This window comes from Lolium perenne, chromosome 4, assembly GCF_019359855.2.
Source record: "Lolium perenne isolate Kyuss_39 chromosome 4, Kyuss_2.0, whole genome shotgun sequence".
Lineage (NCBI taxonomy): Eukaryota > Viridiplantae > Streptophyta > Magnoliopsida > Poales > Poaceae > Lolium > Lolium perenne.
The window spans coordinates 260075852-260100878 of record NC_067247.2 but is presented as its reverse complement, the minus strand read 5'-3'; the positions used below and the strand labels follow the sequence as shown (position 1 = coordinate 260100878).

At 43.5% G+C, this 25027-nt stretch overlaps 2 protein-coding genes across 2 annotated transcripts; one reads left to right on the top strand and one right to left on the bottom strand.

Moving 5' to 3' along the window:
- The first annotated feature begins 11997 nt into the window (after positions 1-11997).
- Positions 11998-14169, top strand: LOC127332123 (nascent polypeptide-associated complex subunit alpha-like protein 1). Its single transcript, XM_051358376.2, has 4 exons — positions 11998-12166; positions 12562-12640; positions 13489-13613; positions 13687-14169. The coding sequence occupies exons 1-4, from the start codon at positions 12095-12097 to the stop codon at positions 14020-14022; spliced, it is 612 nt and encodes a 203-aa protein (XP_051214336.1). The 5' UTR covers positions 11998-12094; the 3' UTR covers positions 14023-14169.
- A 3247-nt stretch (positions 14170-17416) lies between these two features.
- LOC127332124 (mediator of RNA polymerase II transcription subunit 32) lies at positions 17417-18207 on the bottom strand. The gene has a single exon (XM_051358377.2). It carries the CDS (start codon positions 18110-18112, stop codon positions 17612-17614), a length of 501 nt encoding a protein of 166 aa, XP_051214337.1. The 5' UTR covers positions 18113-18207; the 3' UTR covers positions 17417-17611.
- Between the last annotated feature and the right edge of the window lie 6820 nt (positions 18208-25027).

Sequence of the window (25027 nt, the reverse complement as noted above, 5' to 3'; positions counted from 1 at the left end):
AACTCCTACAAGTATAACTCAATGCAAACATTAGTCCATAGGGATTGTCATTAATTACCAAAACCACACATGGGGGCTCCATGCACTTTCAGTGACACCTTTGCTTCTCTAACACCTGGGAGACCCAGGCGGATCTGCATTGGTCTTCCACCTTTATTTCCTGCTCAGGGGCGGATTGGGTGGGTTTTGATTTTTCCAGATCCAAGGCGGAATCTTCTTTGGGAAGCTCCCGCGTCTCAGTTCGGATCTTCGCGACTGCGTCCTGCTCAACGGCGGTCGCGTCAGCGTTACCTACCAGTGGGTTTCCGTCGGAATCGATGGTTTCCCCGATGAAGATGTGTATGCCGCCGACTGGGATGATGGAGAGCTTGACGGGGTTTGTCTTAGCCGGAATCCAGCACTCATCCGGAGGGACGATCGGAAGGTTTCCGGCGTAGAGGACGCGCCCCACAGCGATGGTGTCGTCGTAGCTTCCCATGGCGGAATCCTCCCGGTTCCGGCCTCCAGACGCCGCTGGCCCCACGGTGGGCGCCAACTGTCGTTGCCTATTCGACGGTGCCTCAGAGGAGGGATCCTCACGAGGGGGAGAAGAAGTAGGGGCCATAGGGCGGAGTGCACACGGGACGGTGGTACGCGATTTACCTAGCTTCGGAACACCTGCACGATGACAGGGCCTACTGCTGCTTGTCTGGAATTATCTGGGCGCTTTCGCGTTGTTACAATGAGTTGTGGTTGTGCCTCTAGGGCTCCCGGGATCCAGCTTATAAAGGCGCGCGGATCTAGGGTTTACATGGAGAGTCCTAGCCGGATTACAGGTTGCCTAACTACGGTACAATGTCTTGCCGTGCACGTCAAGGATCCACCTTCCTATCTACGTCGAACTGGATCCGGGTTCCATATGGGCCTCCACGGATCCATCTTCCTCCGAAGGTCGGTTGGGATCCGGCTTCCCTATCCTGGGCTGGACTTCATCCTTCAGGATCAACAGCAGCTAGGCCGCCCGATGGGCCACATGCCACACTGATACGTCTCCGACGTATCGATAATTTCTTATGTTCCATGCCACATTATTGATGTTATCTACATGTTTTATGCACACTTTATGTCATATTCGTGCATTTTCTGGAACTAACCTATTAACAAGATGCCGAAGTGCCAGTTGCTGTTTTTTGCTGTTTTTGGTTTCAGAAATCCTAGTAAGGAAATATTCTCGGAATTGGACGAAATCAAAGCCCAGGGGTCTATTTTTCCACGAAGCTTCCAGAAGTCCGAAGGAGAGACGAAGAGGGGCGACGAGGGGGCCACATCCTAGGGCGGCGCGGCCACCCCCTTGGCCGCGCGGCCCTGTGGTGTGGGGCCCCCGTGCCGCCTCTAGACCTGCCCTTCCGCCTATAAAAAGCCTCCGTGACGAAACCCCCAGTACCGAGAGCCACGATACGGAAAACCTTCCAGAGACGCCACCGCCGCCGATCCCATCTCGGGGGATCCAGGAGATCGCCTCCGACACCCTGCCGGAGAGGGGAATCATCTCCCGGAGGACTCTACGCCGCCATGGTCGCCTCCGGTGTGATGTGTGAGTAGTCTACCCCTGGACTATGGGTCCATAGCAGTAGCTAGATGGTTGTCTTCTCCCCATTGTGCTATCATTGTCGGATCTTGTGAGCTACCTAACATGATCAAGATCGTCTATCTGTAATTCTATATGTTGCGTTTGTTGGGATCCGATGAATAGAGAATACTTGTTATGTTGATTATCAAAGCTATGTCTATGTGTTGTTTATGATCTTACATGCTCTCCGTTATTAGTAGATGCTCTGGCCAAGTTGATGCTAGTAACTCCAAGAGGGAGTATTTATGCTCGATAGTGGGTTCATGTCTCCGTGAATCTGGAGGGGTGACAAGAACCTCTAAGGTTATGGATGTGCTGTTGCCACTAGGGATAAAACATTAGTGCTATGTTCAAGGATGTAGTCACTAGTTACATTACGCGCAATACTTAATGCAATTGTCTGTTGTTAGCAACTTAATACTGGAGGGGTTTCGGATGATAACCTGAAGGTGGACTTTTTAGGCATAGATGCAGTTGGATGGCGGTCTATGTACTTTGTCGTAATGCCCAATTAAATCTCACTATACTCATCATGATATGTATGTGCATGGTCATGCTCTCTTTATTTGTCAATTGCCCAACTGTAATTTGTTCACCCAACATGCTGTTCGTCTTATGGGAGAGACACCTCTAGTGAACTGTGGACCCCGGTCCAATTCTCTTTACTGAAATACAATCTACTGCAATACTTGTTCTACTGTTTTCTGCAAACAATCATCTTCCACACAATACGGTTAACTCTTTGTTACAGCAAGCCGGTGAGATTGACAACCTCACTGTTTCGTTGGGGCAAAGTACTTTGGTTGTGTTGTGCAGGTTCCACGTTGGCGCCGGAATCCCTGGTGTTGCGCCGCACTACATCTCGCCGCCATCAACCTTCAACGTGCTTCTTGACTCCTACTGGTCCGATTAAACCTTGGTTTCTTACTGAGGGAAACTTGCCGCTGTGCGCATCACACCTTCCTCTTGGGGTTCCCAACGGACGTGCCAACCACACGCATCAAGCAAATTTCTGGCGCCGTTGCCGGGGAGATCAAGACACGCTGCAAGGGGAGTCTCCACTTCTCAATCTCTTTACTTTGTTTTTGTCTTGCTTAGTTTTATTTACTACTTTGTTTGCTGCACTAAATCAAAATACAAAAAAATTAGTTGCTAGTTTTACTTTACTTGCTATCTTGTTTGCTATATCAAAAACACAAAAAAATTAGTTTACTTGCATTTACTTTATCTAGTTTGCTTTATTTACCACTACTAAAATGAGTAACCCTGAAGTTGAAGTTCGTACATTTAAACAACGAGGGGGAGAATGTTTGAGAGATGCTTGGTATAGAATTAGCGATGCTCATAATAGATGCACTAAGAAACACTCCACCATTATTTTACTCAGGAATTTTTATGTTGGTATCTCTAGCTGGAATAGATATGTTCTTGATAGTCTCGCAAAAGATGACTTCTTAAGTACTCCTGCATTAGAAGCTAGTTGCATTATTGAGAGTTTATTTGGAATACCCCCTGTTGATAAAGTTAAAACTGAAATCTCTCTTGAAGATGTTATGAAAAAATTGGAAACCATAGAGAAAAATTTTCCAAGTATTGAAGCTAAATTGGAAATATTACTTGATAAAACTGATGAACTTGATAAATCCTTAGGAGGAATTGATGAAAGAATTAGTGTCCTAGGAACTAATGCTGTCCATGATGATCAAATCAATAGGATTGACGAACTTGAAAAAGCTATGGGAACCTTGGGTTCAACATTTTCTTCTCTTAAATATAAGGAGAAAGCTTATGTGGGTAAGGAGCAAAAGTTTATGTATGTCTCTAAAGTGCCTAGACCAAAGAAGTATTATTATAGACCTAAAATTGACAAAGCCCTTAGTACCACTATGGATGGGGGAGCTCATGATAACGATGCACCACCCTTCGATAATACTTGATACACACTTTCTGCGCCTAGCTGAAAGGCGTTAAAGAAAAGCGCTTATGGGAGACAACCCATGTTTTTACCTACAGTACTTTGTTTTTATTTTGTGTCTTGGAAGTTGTTTACTACTGTAGCAACCTCTCCTTATCTTAGTTTTGTGTTTTGTTGTGCCAAGTTAAGCCGTTGATAGAAAAGTAAGTACTAGATTTGGATTACTGCACAGTTCCAGATTTCTTTGCTGTCACGAATCTGGGTCCACCTCCCTGTAGGTAGCTCAGAAAATTAAGCCAATTTACGTGCATGATCCTCAGATATGTACGCAACTTTCATTCAATTTGAGCATTTTCATTTGAGCAAGTATGGTGCCATTTTAAAATTCGTCAATACGAACTGTTCTGTTTTGACAGATTCTGCCTTTTATTTCGCGTTGCCTCTTTTGCTATGTTGGATGAATTTATTTGATCCACTAATGTCCAGTAGCATTATGCAATGTCCAGAAGTGTTAAGAATGATTGTGTCACCTCTGAATATGTCAATTTATATTGTGCACTAACCCTCTAATGAGTTGTTTCGAGTTTGGTGTGGAGGAAGTTTTCAAGGATCAAGAGAGGAGTATGATGCAACATGATCAAGGAGAGTGAAAGCTCTAAGCTTGGGGATGCCCCGGTGGTTCACCCCTGCATATATCAAGAAGACTCAAGCGTCTAAGCTTGGGGATGCCCAAGGCATCCCCTTCTTCATCGACAACATTATCGTGTTCCTCCCTGAAACTATATTTTTATTCCATCACATCTTATGTGCTTTTTCTTGGAGCGTCGGTTTGTTTTTGTTTTGTTTGAATAAAATGGATCCTAGCATTCACTTTATGGGAGAGAGACACGCTCCGCTGTAGCATATGGACAAGTATGTCCTTGGTTTCTACTCATAGTATTCATGGCGAAGTTTCTCCTTCGTTAAATTGTTATATGGTTGGAATTGGAAAATGATACATGTAGTAATTGCTATAAATGTCTTGGGTAATGTGATACTTGGCAATTGTTGTGCTCATGTTTAAGCTCTTGCATCATATGCTTTGCACCCATTAATGAAGAAATACATAGAGCATGCTAAAATTTGGTTTGCATATTTGGTTTCTCTAAGGTCTAGATAATTTCTAGTGTTGAGTTTGAACAACAAGGAAGACGGTGTAGAGTCTTATAATGTTTTCAATATGTCTTTTATGTGAGTTTTGCTGCACCGGTTCATCCTTGTGTTTGTTTCATATAAGCCTTGCTAGCCTAAACCTTGTATCGAGAGGGAATACTTCTCATGCATCCAAAATACTTGAGCCAACCACTATGCCATTTGTGTCCACCATACCTACCTATACTACATGGTATTTTCCGCCATTCCAAAGTAAATTCCTTGAGTGCTACCTTTAAAATTCCATCATCACCTTTGAAATATATAGCTCATGGGACAAATAGCTTAAAAACTATTGTGGTGTTGAATATGTAATTATGCACTTTATCTCTTATTAAGTTGCTTGTTGTGCGATAACCATGTTCACTGGGGACGCCATCAACTATTCATTGTTGAATTTCATGTGAGTTGCTATGCATGTCCGTCTTGTTTGAAGTAAGAGAGATCTACCACCTTATGGTTAAGCATGCATATGTTAGAGAAGAACATTGGGCCGCTAACTAAAGCCATGCTCCATGGTGGAAGTTTCAGTTTTGGACAACAATCCTCAAATCTCAAATGAGAAAATTATTAATTGTTGTTATATGCTTATGCATAAAAGAGGAGTCCATTATCTGTTGTCTATGTTGTCCCGGTATGGATGTCTAAGTTGAAGAATAATCAATAGCGAGAAATCCAATGCGAGCTTTCTCCTTAGACCTTTGTACAGGCGGCATAGAGGTACCCCTTTGTGACACTTGGTAAAAACAATGCATTGTGATGATCCGGTAGTCCAAGCTAATTAGGACAAGGTGCGGGCACTATTAGTACACTATGCATGAGGCTTGCAACTTATAAGATATAATTTACATGATGGATATGCTTTATTACTACCGTTGACAAAATTGTTTCATGTTTTCAAAATCAAAGCTCTAGCACAAATATAGCAATCGATGCTTTTCCTCTATGGAGGACCATTCTTTTACTTTCAATGTTGAGTCAGTTCACCTATTTCTCTCCACCTCAAGAAGCAAACACTTGTGTGAACTGTGCATTGATTCCTACATACTTGCTTATTGCACTTATTATATTACTCTATGTTGACAATATCCATGAGATATACATGTTACAAGTTGAAAGCAACCGCTGAAACTTAATCTTCTTTTGTGTTGCTTCAATGCCTTTACTTTGAATTATTGCTTTATGAGTTAACTCTTATGCAAGACTTATTGATGCTTGTCTTGAAGTGCTATTCATGAAAAGTCTTTGCTTTATGATTCACTTGTTTACTCATGTCATATACATTGTTTTGATCGCTGCATTCACTACATATGCTTTACAAATAGTATGATCAAGATTATGATGGCATGTCACTCCGTAAATTATACGTATTTATCGTTTTACCTCGCTGGGACGAGCAGAACTAAGCTTGGGGATGCTGATACGTCTCCGACGTATCGATAATTTCTTATGTTCCATGCCACATTATTGATGTTATCTACATGTTTTATGCACACTTTATGTCATATTCGTGCATTTTCCGGAACTAACCTATTAACAAGATGCCGAAGTGCCGATTCTTTTTTTTGCTGTTTTTGGTTTCAGTAAATCCTAGTAAGGAAATATTCTCGGAATTGGACGAAATCAAAGCCCAGGGGCCTATTTTTCCACGAAGCTTCCAGAAGTCCGAAGGAGAGACGAAGAGGGGCGACGAGGGGGCCACACCCTAGGGCGGCGCGGCCCCCCCCCTTGGCCGCGCGGCCCTGTGGTGTGGGGCCCCCGTGCCGCCTCTAGACCTGCCCTTCCGCCTATAAAAAGCCTCCGTGACGAAACCCCCGCATGCCGAGAGCCACGATACGGAAAACCTTCCAGACGCCGCCGCCGCCGATCCCATCTCGGGGGATCCAGAGATCGCCTCCGGCACCCTGCCGGAGAGGGGAATCATCTCCCGGAGGACTCTACGCCGCCATGGTCGCCTCCGGTGTGATGTGTGAGTAGTCTACCCCTGGACTATGGGTCCATAGCAGTAGCTAGATGGTTGTCTTCTCCCCATTGTGCTATCATTGTCGGATCTTGTGAGCTGCCTAACATGATCAAGATCGTCTATCTGTAATTCTATATGTTGCGTTTGTTGGGATCCGATGAATAGAGAATACTTGTTATGTTGATTATCAAAGCTATGTCTATGTGTTGTTTATGATCTTGCATGCTCTCCGTTATTAGTAGATGCTCTGGCCAAGTTGATGCTAGTAACTCCAAGAGGGAGTATTTATGCTCGATAGTGGGTTCATGTCTCCGTGAATCTGGAGGGGTGACAAGAACCTCTAAGGTTATGGATGTGCTGTTGCCACTAGGGATAAAACATTAGTGCTATGTTCAAGGATGTAGTCACTAGTTACATTACGCGCAATACTTAATGCAATTGTCTCGTTGTTAGCAACTTAATACTGGAGGGGTTCGGATGATAACTCGAAGGTGGACTTTTTAGGCATAGATGCAGTTGGATGGCGGTCTATGTACTTTGTCGTAATGCCCAATTAAATCTCACTATACTCATCATGATATGTATGTGCATGGTCATGCTCTCTTTATTTGTCAATTGCCCAACTGTAATTTGTTCACCCAACATGCTGTTCGTCTTATGGGAGAGACACCTCTAGTGAACTGTGGACCCCGGTCCAATTCTCTTTACTGAAATACAATCTACTGCAATACTTGTTCTACTGTTTTCTGCAAACAATCATCTTCCACACAATACGGTTAACTCTTTGTTACAGCAAGCCGGTGAGATTGACAACCTCACTGTTTCGTTGGGGCAAAGTACTTTGGTTGTGTTGTGCAGGTTCCACGTTGGCGCTGGAATCCCTGGTGTTGCGCCGCACTACATCTCGCCGCCATCAACCTTCAACGTGCTTCTTGACTCCTACTGGTCCGATTAAACCTTGGTTTCTTACTGAGGGAAACTTGCCGCTGTGCGCATCACACCTTCCTCTTGGGGTTCCCAACGGACGTGCCAACCACACGCATCACACACCACCATCTATGAGCCACCCGGGCTTGCCGGATCTAGGCACTATCGATGGTACACCCATGAAGTATACCCACAACAATGACCGTACAAAGAGGAAGCAAACAATGACTAATTCATCCATGTAGAACCTCCTAAGCCACCAGGTGTTGGAGCTAAACGCGCCAAGAAGGAGGCGGACCAAGAGGACAAAGGCACTCTGTTGGAGATATGCCCAAGAGGCAATAATAAAAGTGGTTATTATATATCTTTGTGTTTATGATAAATGTTTATATACCATGCTATAATTGTATTAACCGAAACATTGATACATGTGTGTTATGTAAACAACAATGAGTCCCTAGTAAGCCTCTTAACTAGCTTGTTGATTAATAGATGATCATAGTTTCATGATCATGAACATTGGATGTTATTAATAACAAGGTTATGTCATTATATAAATGATGTAATGGACACACCCAATTAAGCGTAGCATAAGATCACGTCATTAAGTTATTTGCTATAAGCTTTCGATACATAGTTACCTAGTCCTTTCGACCATGAGATCATGTAAATCACTTATACCGGAAAGGTACTTTGATTACATCAAATGCCACTCCGTAAATGGGTGGTTATAAAGGTGGGATTAAGTATCCGGAAAGTATGAGTTGAGGCATATGGATCAACAGTGGGATTTGTCCATCCCGATAACGGATAGATATACTCTGGGCCCTCTCGGTGGAATGTCGTCTAAATAGCTTGCAATCATATGAATGGTTCATAAGAGACCACATACCACGGTACGAGTAAAGAGTACTTGTCAGGAGACGAGGTTGAACAAGGTATAGAGATACCGATGATCAAACCTCGGACAAGTAAAATATCGTGTGACAAAGGGAATCGGTATCGTATGTGAATGGTTCATTCGATCACTAAGTCATCGTTGAATATGTGGGAGCCATTATGGATCTCCAGATCCCGCTATTGGTTATTGGTCGGAGAGAGGTTTCAACCATGTCTACATAGTTCGCGAACCGTAGGGTGACACACTTAAGGTTTGATGTCGTATTAGTAGATATTGAATATATGGAATGGAGTTCGAAGTTTTGTTCGGAGTCTCGGATGGGATCCAGGACATCACGAGGAGTTCCGGAATGGTCCAGAGAATAAGATTCATATATAGGAAGTCATTTTATAAGTTTGAAAATGATCCGGTGCATTTATGGAAGGTTCTAGAAGGTTTCTAGAAAAGTCCGGAATAAATCACTATGGAAGGTGGAGTCCCGGAGGGACTCCACCAAGCTTGGCCGGCCAACCCTAGAGGGGTGGAGTCCCAGGTGGACTCCACCAAGGTGGCTGGCCACCCCCTCCCAAGGAAAGGTGGGAATCCCACCTCAAGTGGGAATCCCACCTTTGGTAGGTTTCATGTCATATGGAAGGTTTTGGTTTGGGGTCTTATTCGAAGACTTGTAGGCCAACTCTTGGGTGTTCCACCTATATAATGACGGACAAGGAGAGGGGGCCGGCCACCTCAAGCCATAGCTTGGCCGCACCCCCTAAGTGGCCGGCCACCCCTCTCCTAAACCCTAGCCGCCCCACCTCCTCCACCTCTCCTGCAAACGCTTAGCGAAGCTCCGTCGGAGATCTCCATCGACACCGCCACCACGTCGTCGTGCTGCCGGGATTCAAGGAGGAGCTACTACTTCCGCTGCCCGCTGGAACGGGGAGAAGGACGTCGTCTTCATCAACACCGAACGTGTGACCGAGTACGGAGGTGCTGCCCGGTTGTGGCACCGTCAAGATCTTCTACGCGCTTTTGAAAGCGGCAAATGATCGTCTACCGCAGCAACGAGAGCCTCCTCTTGTAGGCTTTAGAAATCTTCAAGGGTTAGTCTCGTTCATCCCCTCGTTGCTCCCGTCTTCTAGATTGCATCTTGGCTTGGATTGCGTTCTCGCGGTAGGAAGTTTTTTGTTTTCTATGCTACGAATCCCTACACACTCACCTAGGCTGTGTTTGGTTTGGTTCCCCCAGGGCTCCGCCAAAAAATTGTTGCCATCAAGTTTTTTCATTGTTTAGTTTGTAGCTTTTTTTTTGCTGTCAATGGATGCACACCCTTCTCACATGCAAATTCTTGCCAAGTAGTTGCCCAAATATAGATGAAGGATGCCTTGACAAAAAAAATAGCATGCCAAATATTTGGTATGGCTAGTGTGGGTTGGGCACCAACCAAACACAGCCTTAGTATCCTATAAGGATCTCGTCATTCAATGTTGATAGAGAAGAAAAAATAACGAGTGTGTCGCACCACCATAAAAGTTTTGCCGGGGTATACATAACCCTACATGTTGCTGCCTCCAACACCATCAAGACTCCCCAAGGAACCCTAGCCATACACATTTCTACACGCCAAAATTGGCACTCCCCTCCTACCGATATATGGATGAGACAAGAGTTAGCTCATGACCTATCTAGCAATTGGGAGAGAGAAATTAGTCGCTCCATTACGCCTACCTACGAGAGAAGGGGGTATAGAGAGTAGGATTGTAATTAAAATTCAAAACTCGTGAGTTAAACGAGTAGCTCGTGACTCGACTCGAAGCAACCTGAACTCGATGTATAAGGAGTTGAGCTCAGTTTCAACATTTTTCATTAAGTGAGTTCAAGCTCAAGGAGTCGAGTTCAACTAGCTTGTTTAACTCGGTAAAAAAAATGATTGAGGGGTCTTTGAGTACATGTTGATGGTAGGGATGAGAGTTCTTCAAGTAGGTTGTTGTTAGTTTTTAGTGAGCTACTCACGAGTTTTATGAATCAAGCCGAGTTTCATTTCTAGACTTGGTTGTTGAACAAGTCGAGACGAGCTAACTCGTTAGTTAATGAGCTATTGCGAGTCAAGCCAAGCTGGCTTGACTCGGCTCGAATTCCGGGACTAGTCCAGAGGTGTACCCTTGAAGATCATATCCTCTAAACGACTATATTCCATCTTACACGGGAAACCCACTTGTCAATACGTGCCTTTATTCCTCTCAATTTTTCTTCTCGGTCTGTTCTTCTTTCCCAATGCAAATTTCCTGCCGGCTCGGAACACCCTCCTCCCGCCGGCCAACCCCTTGCGCCCCCCTTCCTAGCTTCCTAATGCCCCCCAATGATCTCAACATAGAGCCCGAATTGAGGCCACCCCCGAGCTCGAGCTTTGACTCGTTTGACCAAATCGGCGATTAAGATAAGGAGGAAGGGAAAGGGAGCGTATGATTTTGACATATAGGTGGAATCAGATTGTCTCGCGAAAGGAGGTGCACTAGTGAGAACATAATGAGGGGACGGGGAGAAAGCCAAGCAAGTTGAAACTTTCTAAATTTAGGACATATAAGTGTAGTTTTGAATGACATTCAAAGTGAGTATTTAGTTCACATGATCCTGAAAGCGCATAAATGGAATAAAGTGACACTGCACTATCAATTTCTATTTCAATCCTAGAAGATCTTGTTGTCTTTTACTACATTAATGGAAAATCCAACATTTATTTCCAAGAGGTTTGGTGGATGTTAAGTTTCATATGGAATGTAGTCCCAAGCAACTTTTGGGGCAAAACAATTATGCGACTCAATCATATGAATCCAATGGGCGGTGTAAGAAAAATCCCAACTATTCTAATTCACCTAGGTTCTACATAAATATTGAGTGGCGTGCTAAATAAGCAACAACAACCAACAAAAAAAAGTTTTCTATAAAAATCTTGTAGGTCAAAGAAGCCCTTAGAGATAGAGTATATGGTAGAGTGCCTTTTTTTTTTGCCTTTCATCCTCTAAACCAACCTTTTTTTTAGAGCTTGACACGTTTAGTGTCTCTTTGATTTGCAATATTAAAAAAACATGAATAAGAAAAACATAGAATTGCAAAGTCACGTCCATTCTAGTTCAGCACGATTTTATTTGTATCAATTTGGTTCTTACCAGAGTAGACAGATGTTAGAGTGGATATTACAGTGGAATTTTATGAAATTAAATACAAATGATTTCTTTGTAATAAAAACTATGAGAGTCAATCCTACAAAATAAACAAGCGGGATAGGAAAAAATCCAAAATTTCAGGAGTTCTTTCTTAGGGAGAGGTTTTGATGGAGTTTTTTTTTTCACTTAGGATCAAATAGATTTGCTCTTACCCTATGAAACACTGTCGCGATTTTCGTTAGTTTCTGGTTTTTAAATTTACTTCAGAGTATATATCTTTGTAATTTACAAAATTATTGAGGGGGTAACTGCGATGCCACCAGAATAAATAAGTTGGAGTCTACACCGAGCCTCCCACGATAATCAGCCCTAGGGTTTTTGCCAGCCGCCGCCACCTCTTCCCTTCTCTCCTGCGCTCTCCCTCAGCCGCCACCGAAGCACCACGATGACTGCCCAAACTGCCGAGGAGCTCGCCGCCCAGATCGAGCAAGAGCAGCTCGAGGCAAAGAAGGCAGAGGTGAGATTTAGATGGAATCCTTGCCCCACCCCCCTTCCTGACGGTGCGAATTATCTTCAGAGTAGGTGATCGGGTTGTTGATGGATACATCATTCCGCTAATTTTCCTTCTCCGCTAGTTCTAGATCCATCCGATGAATCAGATTGCGACGATTCTACTCCGATCATGGAGGATTATGACTTTCACCTCTCAGCTTGTTATCGGTAGGTAGAGATTTGGAAATGGTTGGTGATGGTAATCGTGATCCTATCGCGTAATGTTCCATGTTGTCTTTACTTACACGGGGCGGCGAGATTCACTGTTTAATATCAATAAAGTATAATTCGATAGTGCGGTTCGAGACATCTGTGTTCACTAAACATCTGAACAGTTTCTTTTGCTAATCTTGGAAGCAGTCAGAGGAGGTCGTAGTTGAGGATGATGAGGACGACGATGACGACGACGATGAGGATGATGACAACGATGATGCTGAGGGTAACTAAGCTGCTCTGATTGATCTCCTGTATACACTTTCTTATTCATGTATCAATTAAGAAACCTGATTCAAAGATGTGAAAATAATTACTAGATGAGATTCAGTAAGGCAGTCTGTTCTCTATTTACATCATTAGATGTTTGTTTCGGCCCTTTCCCTTGGCATGTTTTCCTTTTTGTAGAGTATGTTTACTGGCTGCCTAATCTTAACATATGAAGGCTCTCTGTCCACTGAACACCATTGGAATATTCTCTTTGCGCCTATGTGTTTATAGATATTGTCAAATTATACAATTATCATGGTCAATTTGATTGAGATGGAACATAATCTCTGTGCTGTGCTTGAAAGATATCAAAAGATATTCTATGCTGGTTTAGCCTCTTCTGTTGCATTTATTTATTGGCAAAGTTTGCACGTGCATAAGCTTATGTTTAGTTTTAAGTTTTAATTACGCTATTGAAATCTACAGCTTTCTGCAGCAATGCTGGGATATACGTTTGTAGAATTTGACAGATGCATTGCTGGCAATAAATAATTCCTGTTGGTATATTGTTGTTACAGCTTTAGGTTATGTTGGGTATTGCACTTGCTTTTTACTGGAAATAATTTACAATTTATTTAAACATGGCTTGCATATGCAAGAAAATGGAATTACTGCCTCAGCCTCTTCTTAGGGAGACCATAATATGTGCTAGGAATCTGTTAGAGAAACTGATGGTTCTTTTCTTGACTTGCTGGTATTTGTTTCTCTTGTTTTTAAGCTGCGGATTGTATTGTTCTTCGTTCACTTTCTGTAAAACTCCTACAACATGTGTTCAGTATTGGTTTTATTGATCATATTTTCCAGGAGAAGTTGATGCCAGTGGCAAAAAGCAAAGCAGAAGTGAAAAAAAGAGCCGCAAAGCAATGCTCAAGCTGGGCATGAAATCCATCACTGGTGTAAGCCGTGTCACTGTGAAGAAAAGCAAGAATGTGAGTTATTACAAATGCTTCCGTAGCTTGGTCTATTTACATGCGTTGGTCAAACTGACACGACTCTTTCCAGATACTGTTTGTCATCTCAAAGCCAGATGTCTTCAAGAGCCCAAATTCAGAGACATATGTTATTTTCGGAGAGGCCAAGATTGAGGATCTCAGCTCCCAGCTGCAGAGCCAGGCTGCTGAACAGTTCAAGGCTCCTGACCTGAGCCAAATGACCTCAATTCCTGAGGCATCGGGCGCGGAGCATGACGACAACGAGGATGTCGACGAGGATGGTGTCGAGCCAAAGGACATCGATTTGGTTATGACGCAGGCGGCTGTCTCGAGGGCCAAGGCCGTCAAGGCTCTCAAGGCTGCCAATGGAGACATTGTCACTGCCATTATGGAGGTGACAACTTAGATCCTAGCAAGTTCTTTTTGGCCGTAGTTTGGACATTTTCTCTTTATAAGCCATTTGCAGCTTGAGCGTTGTCTGCGAACCATATGCTTGGATAAGTTTGTCATGTTTGCCAGTCTGATAAGTTCATTTCAGCGTTTTTCTGCTTCATGCTAAGTTCGTACCATGTTTTATAGCACTGTTGTCACAGTTGTGCATGTTTCCACTTCCGTCAGAAATTTTGGTTCTGGTCGATGAACGAATTTCAATAGCATAACTTCGTGAAATAAGGTGCCCTTGGGCAATGTACATTTTTCTTTTGAGATGCTGGCGATCAGCACCTAAATTGTGTCTGGCAAAGGATTCTGGCCACGACCCTCTGGTCTGATCGAAAGTTGATCGATTTAACCAAGGCAGCCTCTCTGGTCTGATTGAAAGTTGTTCCATTTAACCAAAGGCACGTTGGCAATGAAAAGAAAACTGAATCGCAAACAGAATCGCTGTTTTGTTGGATTGGCACATAAGAATTCATTGTGTTGAGGTTAATCAAAGTTCATCTTTTTCTTGTAGTTAGGGAGTATCTGATTGGAAGTGCGTGCAAGCAGATCTACCATGAATAGATAAGATTGGAAGAATTCGATCACGCTGGACAGTCCATTCCGAAACATTCGTGCTAGTTGACGGTTATCTGGTCTTACGGTGTGAGGAGAGACTATGGATAGGACTTCGGTTGCAGAACAATCGAGGATCGTCGTCGTCCAGAAGATGCGACGCTTAAAAAAGAAGTACCGTGTGACATTGTTCAGAACTGACGGAGAAAGCTTGTCGGACAATATGGATAAGGAGCACCGACGTTCGCCCGTACGGTCACTCCGACACTCCCACAAGCAATCATGTAAAGTGATCATCTGTTGCAGCAAATGAGGAATCCGAACAAATTAGATCGGAATTCTTTCACGTGTTCAGGATAGTAAACAATCAACACAACAGAATTACAGAAACACAACACATCGCAAAAGAAATAAAATAGTACACGGTTGCTCATTCACATGAATAGCTCACGAGTTATGACCACAAAAGTAACTGAACAAGTGAACAACCAAATTATTCAGCAAGCATGAGGAACGAAACATAACCAATTAAACGGGGAGTTCTCCCCTTTTTTCGTCTACTCGCACCCATATTAACCGAATAAACAACTTTTTGAGCAAGCAGGTAGTATGAAACATGGGTAATTGCTGCACCCTCGGATGTATACTTCCTCGTGGCTATGATTTCTCAATGTCAAAGTATGTATGCAACTAATACATTGCTGAACCGAAGTTTTAAGTCCCAAGAATTTATTCTACTAATTAATCACAATTAGCAATTGATGGGGCTTATAATGAAGTCCATGTGTTTCCACTTAAGGCACGGGAACTATGACTGTGTTTTGGGTTGCAAGGTCAATGACTTCTTGACAGTAGGCTTTTTATGGCAGAGTTTCCATCAACATTCTGAAACTAGTACAATAACACAGTCTACTGTCAACAGGCTCTAATGCCATTAGACTTACACAGTCCATTGCAAGCATATAAAGCTGAAACAAGAGATAATTCAAATAAGAAAATAACCATACAGCTACTACAATTTGCAGATGCTAGCTGACCAGGCAAATTCTAAAAAAAAACGCAACATTGAGAATGAGCGGCGCAAATAGTATGAGAACATCCTCCAGTTAATATGCTAACACTGACTAGTATAGCCCCAAAAATAGGCACAAGCGCAGCCAGCTATTTAATCATAGCAATAGGAGACTACGGTTAACAAGTAAGGTATAGCCAACTCTTCGGCTCAAAAAAAGGAATAGCCAACTCTAAATTCCAATGAGATCCAGGTTTCAGCCATCGTGCAGAAGACCCATTGAGTTGAAAAAAGTTATCGTCTAGTTTAATTGCTCTCTCTACATACATAAAAGCGGCTGTTTTGGACATAGAAAAGTTCAACATTTCAAAACTTTGACTATTTATTATCTTCGCAAATATTATCATTAGATGCTTCAAAATCCATTATGCATAAATCTGTATCAAAAAGTAACTTCATAATATATATTTTTCTTTTGGGGTTTTATAAATATTCAGAGAAGCTAGTGGTGAAGTTTTGTTTTGAAAATCGCGCCAATAGCCAAACAGAACATTTTGCAGAACTACAGGGCATGCTTTGTAAGATTTCTGAAACAAAACAAAAATCAAACTGGTTATGTTGGGAACTTAGGATAATGGTTACATTCCCTCGAAAGAGACATGCTACTAGATCAATTTTATAATTGTTGCATGTACAGGTAATATTGTAATTGATAAATCTTTATAATTGTTGCACCTATTACCTATACAGAATGACACCACACATATTTTATCAGATACCTATAGAAAATAGAGCAATATCAACTTTTAAAATTGGAGCCATATTAACTTATTATGTAGTATAGTTTCTACAATAGCAAAGCCACATATAGAAGGTATTGATCATGCTGGGATAACAGCTTCATTTCCTAAAATAACATCAATCCTATGCTGCTACATCAATTTTACTACTTGTTAGCCTCATTATTTTGCTTCCGTATAACTAATACTGCCAATATTTGGCATATATCCAATAAAAACTAGATGAATATTAATATGTCTAGTTTATTTTAATAACCAAACTGCAAACAGAAAGCCACTACATTAAGGCCGAGTACTAACTAGCCGCTGTTTATAGGTTTGTTGTTAATGTTTACATGACAGTTTACTCAGAGTGACCTTGCTTTACACCCGAACAACTAAAATAGCGTCAACAGTGAATATGACCGATATGTACAAAAATTCAACTGGTTAGACAAAATAATGACACACATATCCAGTAAATAATTGCTATATAAAAGTGCATGTGTAACACACATGTGAGTCAAACAGCTGATAACCCCCAACCAATCTGTCTAGTATATTTGCCAAATGTCGGGCAGGAGTCAATTATCGTGTGTGTTGCTGCCAGTGGCTCTTATTGTTTCGCAATGGAACAGACATAGAAGGCTCACTAGAAAATTGGAAATCTTGGAAAGCACTAGGACATGTCATATGCAAGAGCAGTAGGAACAAAAAAGTCCACAATTGGGCAAAATCATAGAAGAACCACAGACTGATGTTAGTAGCGCAGCATTTATATAGGCTGACAATCTTGTAGGCTGTGACATCGTGTATTATTTCTGGGGCATTATATATAATTTGCTATCCTATCAGGACATTATTTTAGTGTGACTTAAGGCAAGGCAGTAATTAGCACAGTTAGGCTCCAAAAATAGGATAACTATCTCACTAACAATGTAGAACAAACTATATGAAGCATCAAACACACAAGTGCAGAGACAAAATCCGGCCAGCCAAGGGAACACTAGTAGCACTAGCAGCCACAACAATGCCAAGAATCTGATGATTCCCGCTCCAAATTTCACACCTTCACGAACCAGCTAATATGCTAGGATCACAAGGACTACTGCCGTCAATCTCAGAAGTTAACACATACAGTAGATTACACAAGTTCCTTATTTCCTTTTCTGAAGGAAGATAGTACTACTTGTATTAAGCAAACACTGTACCTACTGGGTGCCATCCTCGGGGAATCGCGAGTCGATCCCGCCGTTGACATGCTGCCCGCCTGCGCCTGCAGCCGGGGTCGCGAGGCCGCCGCCGCCGCCAGGCCCCGCGGCGGAGGGCCCTCCGGCGCCGTGCTGGAGCTCGATGACGAGCCAGCGGACGGCCTTGCTCATCTGCTCGAGGCGGACGGCGCTGATGGGCTTGATGCCGGGGGCGGCCAGAGCCGCGCTTGCAGTTGCAGGCGCGGAGGGGGAAGCGGAAGATCCAGTGGCCTCGTCCACGAGGCACTCGGAGCCGATGCGCTGGCGGATGGACTCGACGAGCTCCTCGGCGTGGTCGCAGGCGACGCGGAAGAGCTCCCAGCGCTGCTTGAAGGACTCGAGCGCCGCGTCCGTGGACGCCGTCTTCTGGCCGCCCGACAGCTCGCGCGCTTCCATCACGGCCACCGCCGCCGCCACGAACTCCTTGTACGCCGCGCTCAGCTCGTCCACCGTCGAGTCCATTGCGCCGCCCCGAGCGTGCGCAGCCTCCGACACGCTCCGCTGACGCTGACCCAAATCCCCCAATTTGAGGACGCTTTTTTTTTCTTGAACAATTTGAGGACGCTAAAATAGCGTCAAATACGGGAGCGGCGCTCACATGCTCCGCGCGTGGTGGGCCGGCCCATCAGCAGCAAGGCGATGCGGTGGGGTAAGCTACCTTTGGCCCAAAACCGGCTCGTATTTCCAATGAAATAATAAGACACTATATTCAACTTATATTTCTTGATTTATGAGAGTAGAGCAGAAAAATGAATTGATCTCGACCCGCTCACAAGTTTTGATATATATTCTTATAGCCCTAATGTACAGTGTAGGGTTTCATCGTCTTCTCACACAAAGCTAATAACATGGATGCTCTAGCTAGGCGAGTCATTTTGGGTTCCGGGTCTGTTGGAAAATTGCAAAAGTGATATTCATAGGTTTCACAATAAATATGATTCTCTTATCATGGATACACAAAAAAATGCATATATAAAAAATTACATTATATTTTGAGCTAGACAAAAAAAACACAAATTTGTGATGGTAAAGGGGAAAAAACCGTTATTTTGCTCCCTATTTATTTCGTTTGTGTGTGGATCATGGATGAATGTACATTTTAAAATAATAGTATTATCTCATATAATAAATACATCCATAATTGTATTATTAAGGTTTATTTTTAAAAATTTAAAAACATGTTTATTTTTTTACGAGCTACTTTGAGCTGGACAGCCAAAAACACTTTCCAAGTGAAAATGCAATCCACCGTCTACCAAACAAGGAACACTACCAGCAAGTAGACGCACCACCGAAGCAAGAATAGGGCAGGAAAGATCTTATTGTGACCTCATGATGTTGCCGCCGCTTCACCATCTCGAAGAAGACATTGAAAACCTAAACAAGAACAAGAACTCTCCCGCCAACGAGGGGCAATGGTCAGCCACGCCTCCAAGGACCGGCGAGGTAGAATGCATCCTAGATGAGTTTTATTTCACGGTTGCCTTCTGCGTACCGGTTCGGTCCTGTCATCTATATATGACATTTTTACTTTTTGAATTACAATGACAAATGTGAGCATGACGACCAAATTCAATGACCATGAGTCTATTATACTCTAGATTATTTTTACTTTTAACAAGGAAGGCCCCAAATTTCCTGGAAACTGATTCATAAAAACAATAGGTGTACAAATACAAACAGGACCATGAAGGATAAAAAGATTACATCACGATCCTCACTCTTGCAAAAAAAAAGACCTTACAAATAAATGGCGATCCCAGTCCATCTCTACCGCTATCGATCTATACTTCAAGACACAGCTACCCACCTCACCACGGTAGAGTAGGTGTGGGCCCCACGCCAAAGTTGTGAAAGATCCTCCAAAGAGGCACACCGAGGAAGAAGATGCTCAGGGGCATAAAACATGAGAGCGCGGAGTGGCCTTCCCTGTGACCAAAGGTAGCGCCAACTCAAGAATACCAACCCAAATCCCCCAATTTGAGGACGCTCTTTTTTTTCTTGAACAATTTGAGGATGCTAAAATAGGGTCAAATACGGGAGCGGCGCTCACATGCTCCGCGTGTGGTGGGCCAGCCCATTAGCAGCAAGGCGATGCGGCGGCGGGGGTAAGCTACCTTTCGCCCAAGACCGGCTTGTATTTCCAGTGAAATTACAAGACACCATATCCAACTTACATTTCTTGTTTTTTTAAAGGTAATTACAGTATATATTAAGCAGACATGCCGCCTTATTAAAAACCTCACAGCCCCCTTAGTACCCAACTTACATTTCTTGATTTATGAGTAGAGCAGAAAATGAATCTATCTCGACCCGATCACAAGTTTTGATAGCTCTAGTGTACAGTGTAGGGTTTCATCGTCTCACGCAAAGCTAATAACATGGATTCTCTAGCTAGGCTGGAAAAATGCAAAAGTGATACTCATAAGTTTCAAAGTAAATATGATTCCCTTATTATGGATACATAAAAAAAGTTATGCATATATGAAAACTTACATTATATTTTCAGCTAGACAAAAAACACAATTGTGTGATGGTAAAGGAAAAAAACCGTTATTTTGCTCCCTATTTGTCTCCTTTGTGTGTGGATTATGAATGAATTTATATTTTAAAATAAATATTATTTCATATTATAAATACATCTATAATTGTATACTAAGGTTTAGTTTGAAAATTTTAAATATATGTTTATTTTTAACGAGCTACTTTGAGCAGGAGAAATAAAAGCACTTTCCAAGTGAAAATGTGATCCACCGTCTACCAAACAAGGGAACACTACCAGCAAGTAGACGCACCACCGAAGCGAGAATAGGGCATAAAAGATCTTATTGTGACCTTAGGATGTAGTCACCGCTTCACCATCTCAAAGAAGACATTGGAAACCTAAACAAGAACAAGAACCCTCCCGCCGACGAGGGACAATGGTCCGCTACGCTTCCAAGGCCCGGCGAATCCTAGATGAGTTTTATTTCACGGTCACCTTCTCTCTCCTCCTTATGTACCGGTTTGGTCCTGGCATCTATATATCACATTTTTAACTTTTTGAATCACAATGACAAATGTGAGCACGATAAACAAATTCTATGACCATGAGTATATTATACTCTAGATTATTTTTATTTTTAACAGGGAAGGCCCTTGAAATTGATTCATAAAAATAATATGTGTACAAATACAAACAAGACCGTAAAGGATGAAAAGATTACATCAGGGTCCTCACTCTTGCAAAAAAAGGACCTTAGAAATAAATGGCGATCCCAGTCCATCTCCACAGCTATCGATCTGGGACTTCAACACATGACTACCCACCTCGCCACCGAGGACTACGCCACGATAGAGTAGGTGTGGGCGGCACATCGAAGTCGTGAAAGATCCACCAAAAAGGCACACTAGCCAGAGGAAGAAGATGCTCAGTCGCATAAAACACGAGAGTGCGGAGTGGCCTTCCCTGTGGCCAAAGGTTGCGCCAGTTGGAGAATGCCACCGCTGATGAACTCCGATGTAGTATGCCGCTTATAAACTGCTTGAATAGGTTAGAGTACTTCCTGTAAAGAAAAAGTTACAAGTGTCGTTTTGCTATTACTAGTGAACTCTTGGGACCATGTTGTGCCGGTGGGGGCATTGAATCGTGCGCTTGTACACGGTGCAAAGTTGTAAACCTAAGGCTGGTGCCAGTGCATCACCTGTTATAGCCTCGCCACGTCAGCTTTTATCCTCACTCTCACCCTACTCTCATCCCACTCTCACCCCATGGTGCCAGTGCACGGGCTATAGTGCCAGCTCTCACTTCTCTCCTCCACATCACCATTTTTTTTCAGATTAAGACATTCAAAATAATGCAAGAAAATTACCCCCTCCCTCTCGCCCCCGCTCTCGCCCCGACCCGCCAGCGCCACCGCCTCGCTCTCGCCCCCCTCTCGGCGCCAGCGCGGGCGGCAGCCGGGCGGTGGATCCACCGCCCCGCGCTGCCGTCTCGCCTTCCTACTGCCTCCCTATCGCCTCCCGGCGGGCGGTACCACCCGCGCTGCCGCCCGCGTTGGCACCAGCCTAAGTAATGATCTCACGGGAAGATGATGGTGACGGTCTTCACCGTTCAGCCGAGTAGATCGTGGCGTATGAGATGCCACGAGCCATTTGTGTCCACTTGTTCAAGTTTTTTTTTTTTGAGAGAAACGCCACTTTATTGATCACATAATATCAATACAAAGAGTTTTCCGGATAGATTCCGGCGCAGAAATTGAAATAAAACCTAGGCTAGTTACATCAACGGACCTAACCAAAATATGTGCCGCTTCATTCAACGAACGTTTAACATGACGGAAGGAGACCGAAGAAAAGCTCCTGCTCTTCAGCTTGATATCAGCAACCATCGCTCCCACCAGCGAGCGATCAGGTTTGGACGATAAGATCCGTTGTATGAGAGATAGACAGTCGGAGGGGAAAATCACCTTGCCGTATCCCCTCTCAACAACGACGATCACCGCTCGCTGGAGTGCTAGGGCCTCAGCCATCTCCGGACAAGTGAAACCTCGAAGAGGTTCACTAATAACCAGGACACACTCGCCCGCATGATCTCTGAACACTGCACCCACAGCCATCCGCTGCTGCCTAGGAAACAGAGCAGCGTCAACATTCACCAGGACCTCCCCAACCGGCGGCGGTGTCCATTTCTGTACTCTATTGGACTCACACCTGAAAACTGGGTTGGTCTTGTAACAATGTTCAACGATCATATGGACATACAATATTATCCTCAGGCTCGAACACTTCGGATTGGGAGTCTGCTTATCATTACGAGCATCATTTCTCGCTTCCCAAATATACCAGCAAGTGACAGCCAACATAAGCTGACTTAACTGAATATACACCATTCTTTGTGTGAGGCCAGCGAACAAAATCTTCTCCCTCCTTGCTAATCTGTAATTGCATGATCTGGTCAGCTGTTTCTTGATCAAAGAAAGCATAGACAGTTTCAGCGACCCAGGACCTTGATTGATCATCAACCAGGCAATGTACAATAGCAACCTCAGGAATCTCCTTCATTGGACGTACCAAGTAAGGTGGCCGATCTGGTATCCAGTAGTCCGAAGTGATCTTCACCGTCCTACTGTCTCCAATGCCCCACTGGACGCCCCGTTTCAGGAGCTCACGACCGAACAGGATACTCCGCCATGTATAGGAGGCCGACCTAGGCTTAGGAGCATTCCAGAAATCCGTATGAGGATAGTACCGCCCCTTCAGGACCCTTGCACACAGCGATGTAGGCTCAGTAATCAGCCTCCAACCTTGTTTCCCCAACATGGCCTGATTGAAAAGCACCAAGTCTCGGAATCCCATACCTCCAAGGGGTTTAGGAGCTGATAGCCACTCCCAGGACCTTCAATGGAGTTTCCTTTTTCCATCCTCAACTCCCCACCATTGCGTGGCGATTGTAGACTTCATCTTATCACAATTTGAGATCGGAATTTGGAAACAGCTCAAGTTGGTAAATGAAGTGCATGTGACTTACACCTGGGCATGCGCATCCCGACTAGGCCTGGACCGTAAATCCAGGGCTCGGGCCGGGATCAGGCCTGAGTTTGGAGCCCAATATCAAGTTGGGTCAGGCTCAAGCTTGCAAAGAAGGGGTTTATGCTGAGATTGAGCCGTGTCGAGCTTTTCCTTGCTCGGGCCGGGCTCAGGCCTAGGTATTCAGCGTTGGGCTTTTCTAGGCCTGGCCCAGCCCGACAAATGCCCAGGTCTGACTATACTGTATGAGCGTTGCTTCAGGTACTGATAGAATTGCCCGATCTCTGTATGTCGTAGAAGGGAGCTAACCATCATCCGTTAGCGATGGTTTACCCATTAGTTCGGTTGTTTCAAAATTTACTAAATTTGATTTTTTTAGATTAATTTGCTTAGAATTGAAATTTTCTCATATTCGAAAATTGCTTAGATTTCAAATTTGCCCAGATTCAAACTTTGCTTAGATTTAAAAATTATCTAGATTCGAAATTTGCTCAGCTCAGATTAAAAATTTGCTTGCTTTGAAATTTGTTCGAATTTGAAATTTGCTTACTTTGAAATTTGTTCGAATTTGAAATTTGCTTAACTTTAAAGTTTGCTCAACTTTAAAATTTGTTAAAAACGAATAAAACAGAAAAAAAAATTGAAAAAATTGAAGAAAAATCAAAAGAAAACCGAAACCCAAGAAAAACCAGAAAAAACTCGACAAAAACTGGAAAAACCCGAGGTCTACTAGCTCCCTGTCTGTTGATGGGCCGTGATCCAAAACTCCCCGTTAGGTGAAAACATGCGGGTGATGGTTTGTACCCATCATCCGCGGGTGATGAATAGAATTCGTCTGACGTAGAGTAGGAATCTTTGACTGATCACCTAAGAAAGAAAGCATCCTTACGGCTCAATGGCTCGTCGTACCAATGTCCGACAGGATTTCATCTTACGCCAAGAAATTCCCTTGCAAGTACGTCTCCCATATGCGGTTTGGCGTAGCTTTCGTCCACTTCACTAATTCACCAACTTGTACAAGTGGCCACAAAAGGCGAAGTTTCGCAGCATCGCATATGTCATGACCTACCCGACTGAACGGTAAAGACCGCCACCGAGACCGTGACTGACCATAGTCTTGCCGTGGGTTCAGAGCTTGGGTTTACATCACGAACAAATAATGTGCCCAATCCACCAGTCCTCCACCCACCGGCACATGGTTCCAACTTGTTCCAATAGTCCACTAGTGATAAGCTCCACCAAAAAAGAACTAACAAAGCAGCATTCTTATGGAGTAAGATAACAGGTACGGTCGTACGGAGAAGATGAACAAGCTTCACCGAACAAAGTTTTGCAGCTATCTCAGCTGCTCATCTGGGGAGCAAGGACCATCACATGAACACCCCGCGGACCACGCTACATGTAAAGTAGTTTGGCAAATCCGTTGGCACCAGGCCACCGGGCAGCCAATCGAATACAGTAGGAGTACAATACATCAACCAATTATGAACCATTGACCGAACAATGTATAACATGTGAGGATGTCAGTGCATGAAAGAAGAATCAGTCAATGTGAGAGGAAAAAGTTACCGAGATATACATGCATGGAAACAAAGAAAAGAAAGGCAGTCGCCAGCAGCGAATCGGATACAGTTACAGTACAATAACCAATTATATAGCATTGACCAGACAATGTGTAACATGTGATGTGAGGGTGTTGGTGCATGAAAGAAGAATCAATCGATGGGAGAGGAAAAGAAGTTTGTACCAATATATAACAAACAGACGGTAACCAGCAGATAATGATGTAATCATGCGAAGAGATCATCATAATGGAGAAGAGGTTAGCATAAGATAGTTCACCTGAAATTAAATCAATGTCTAGGATTT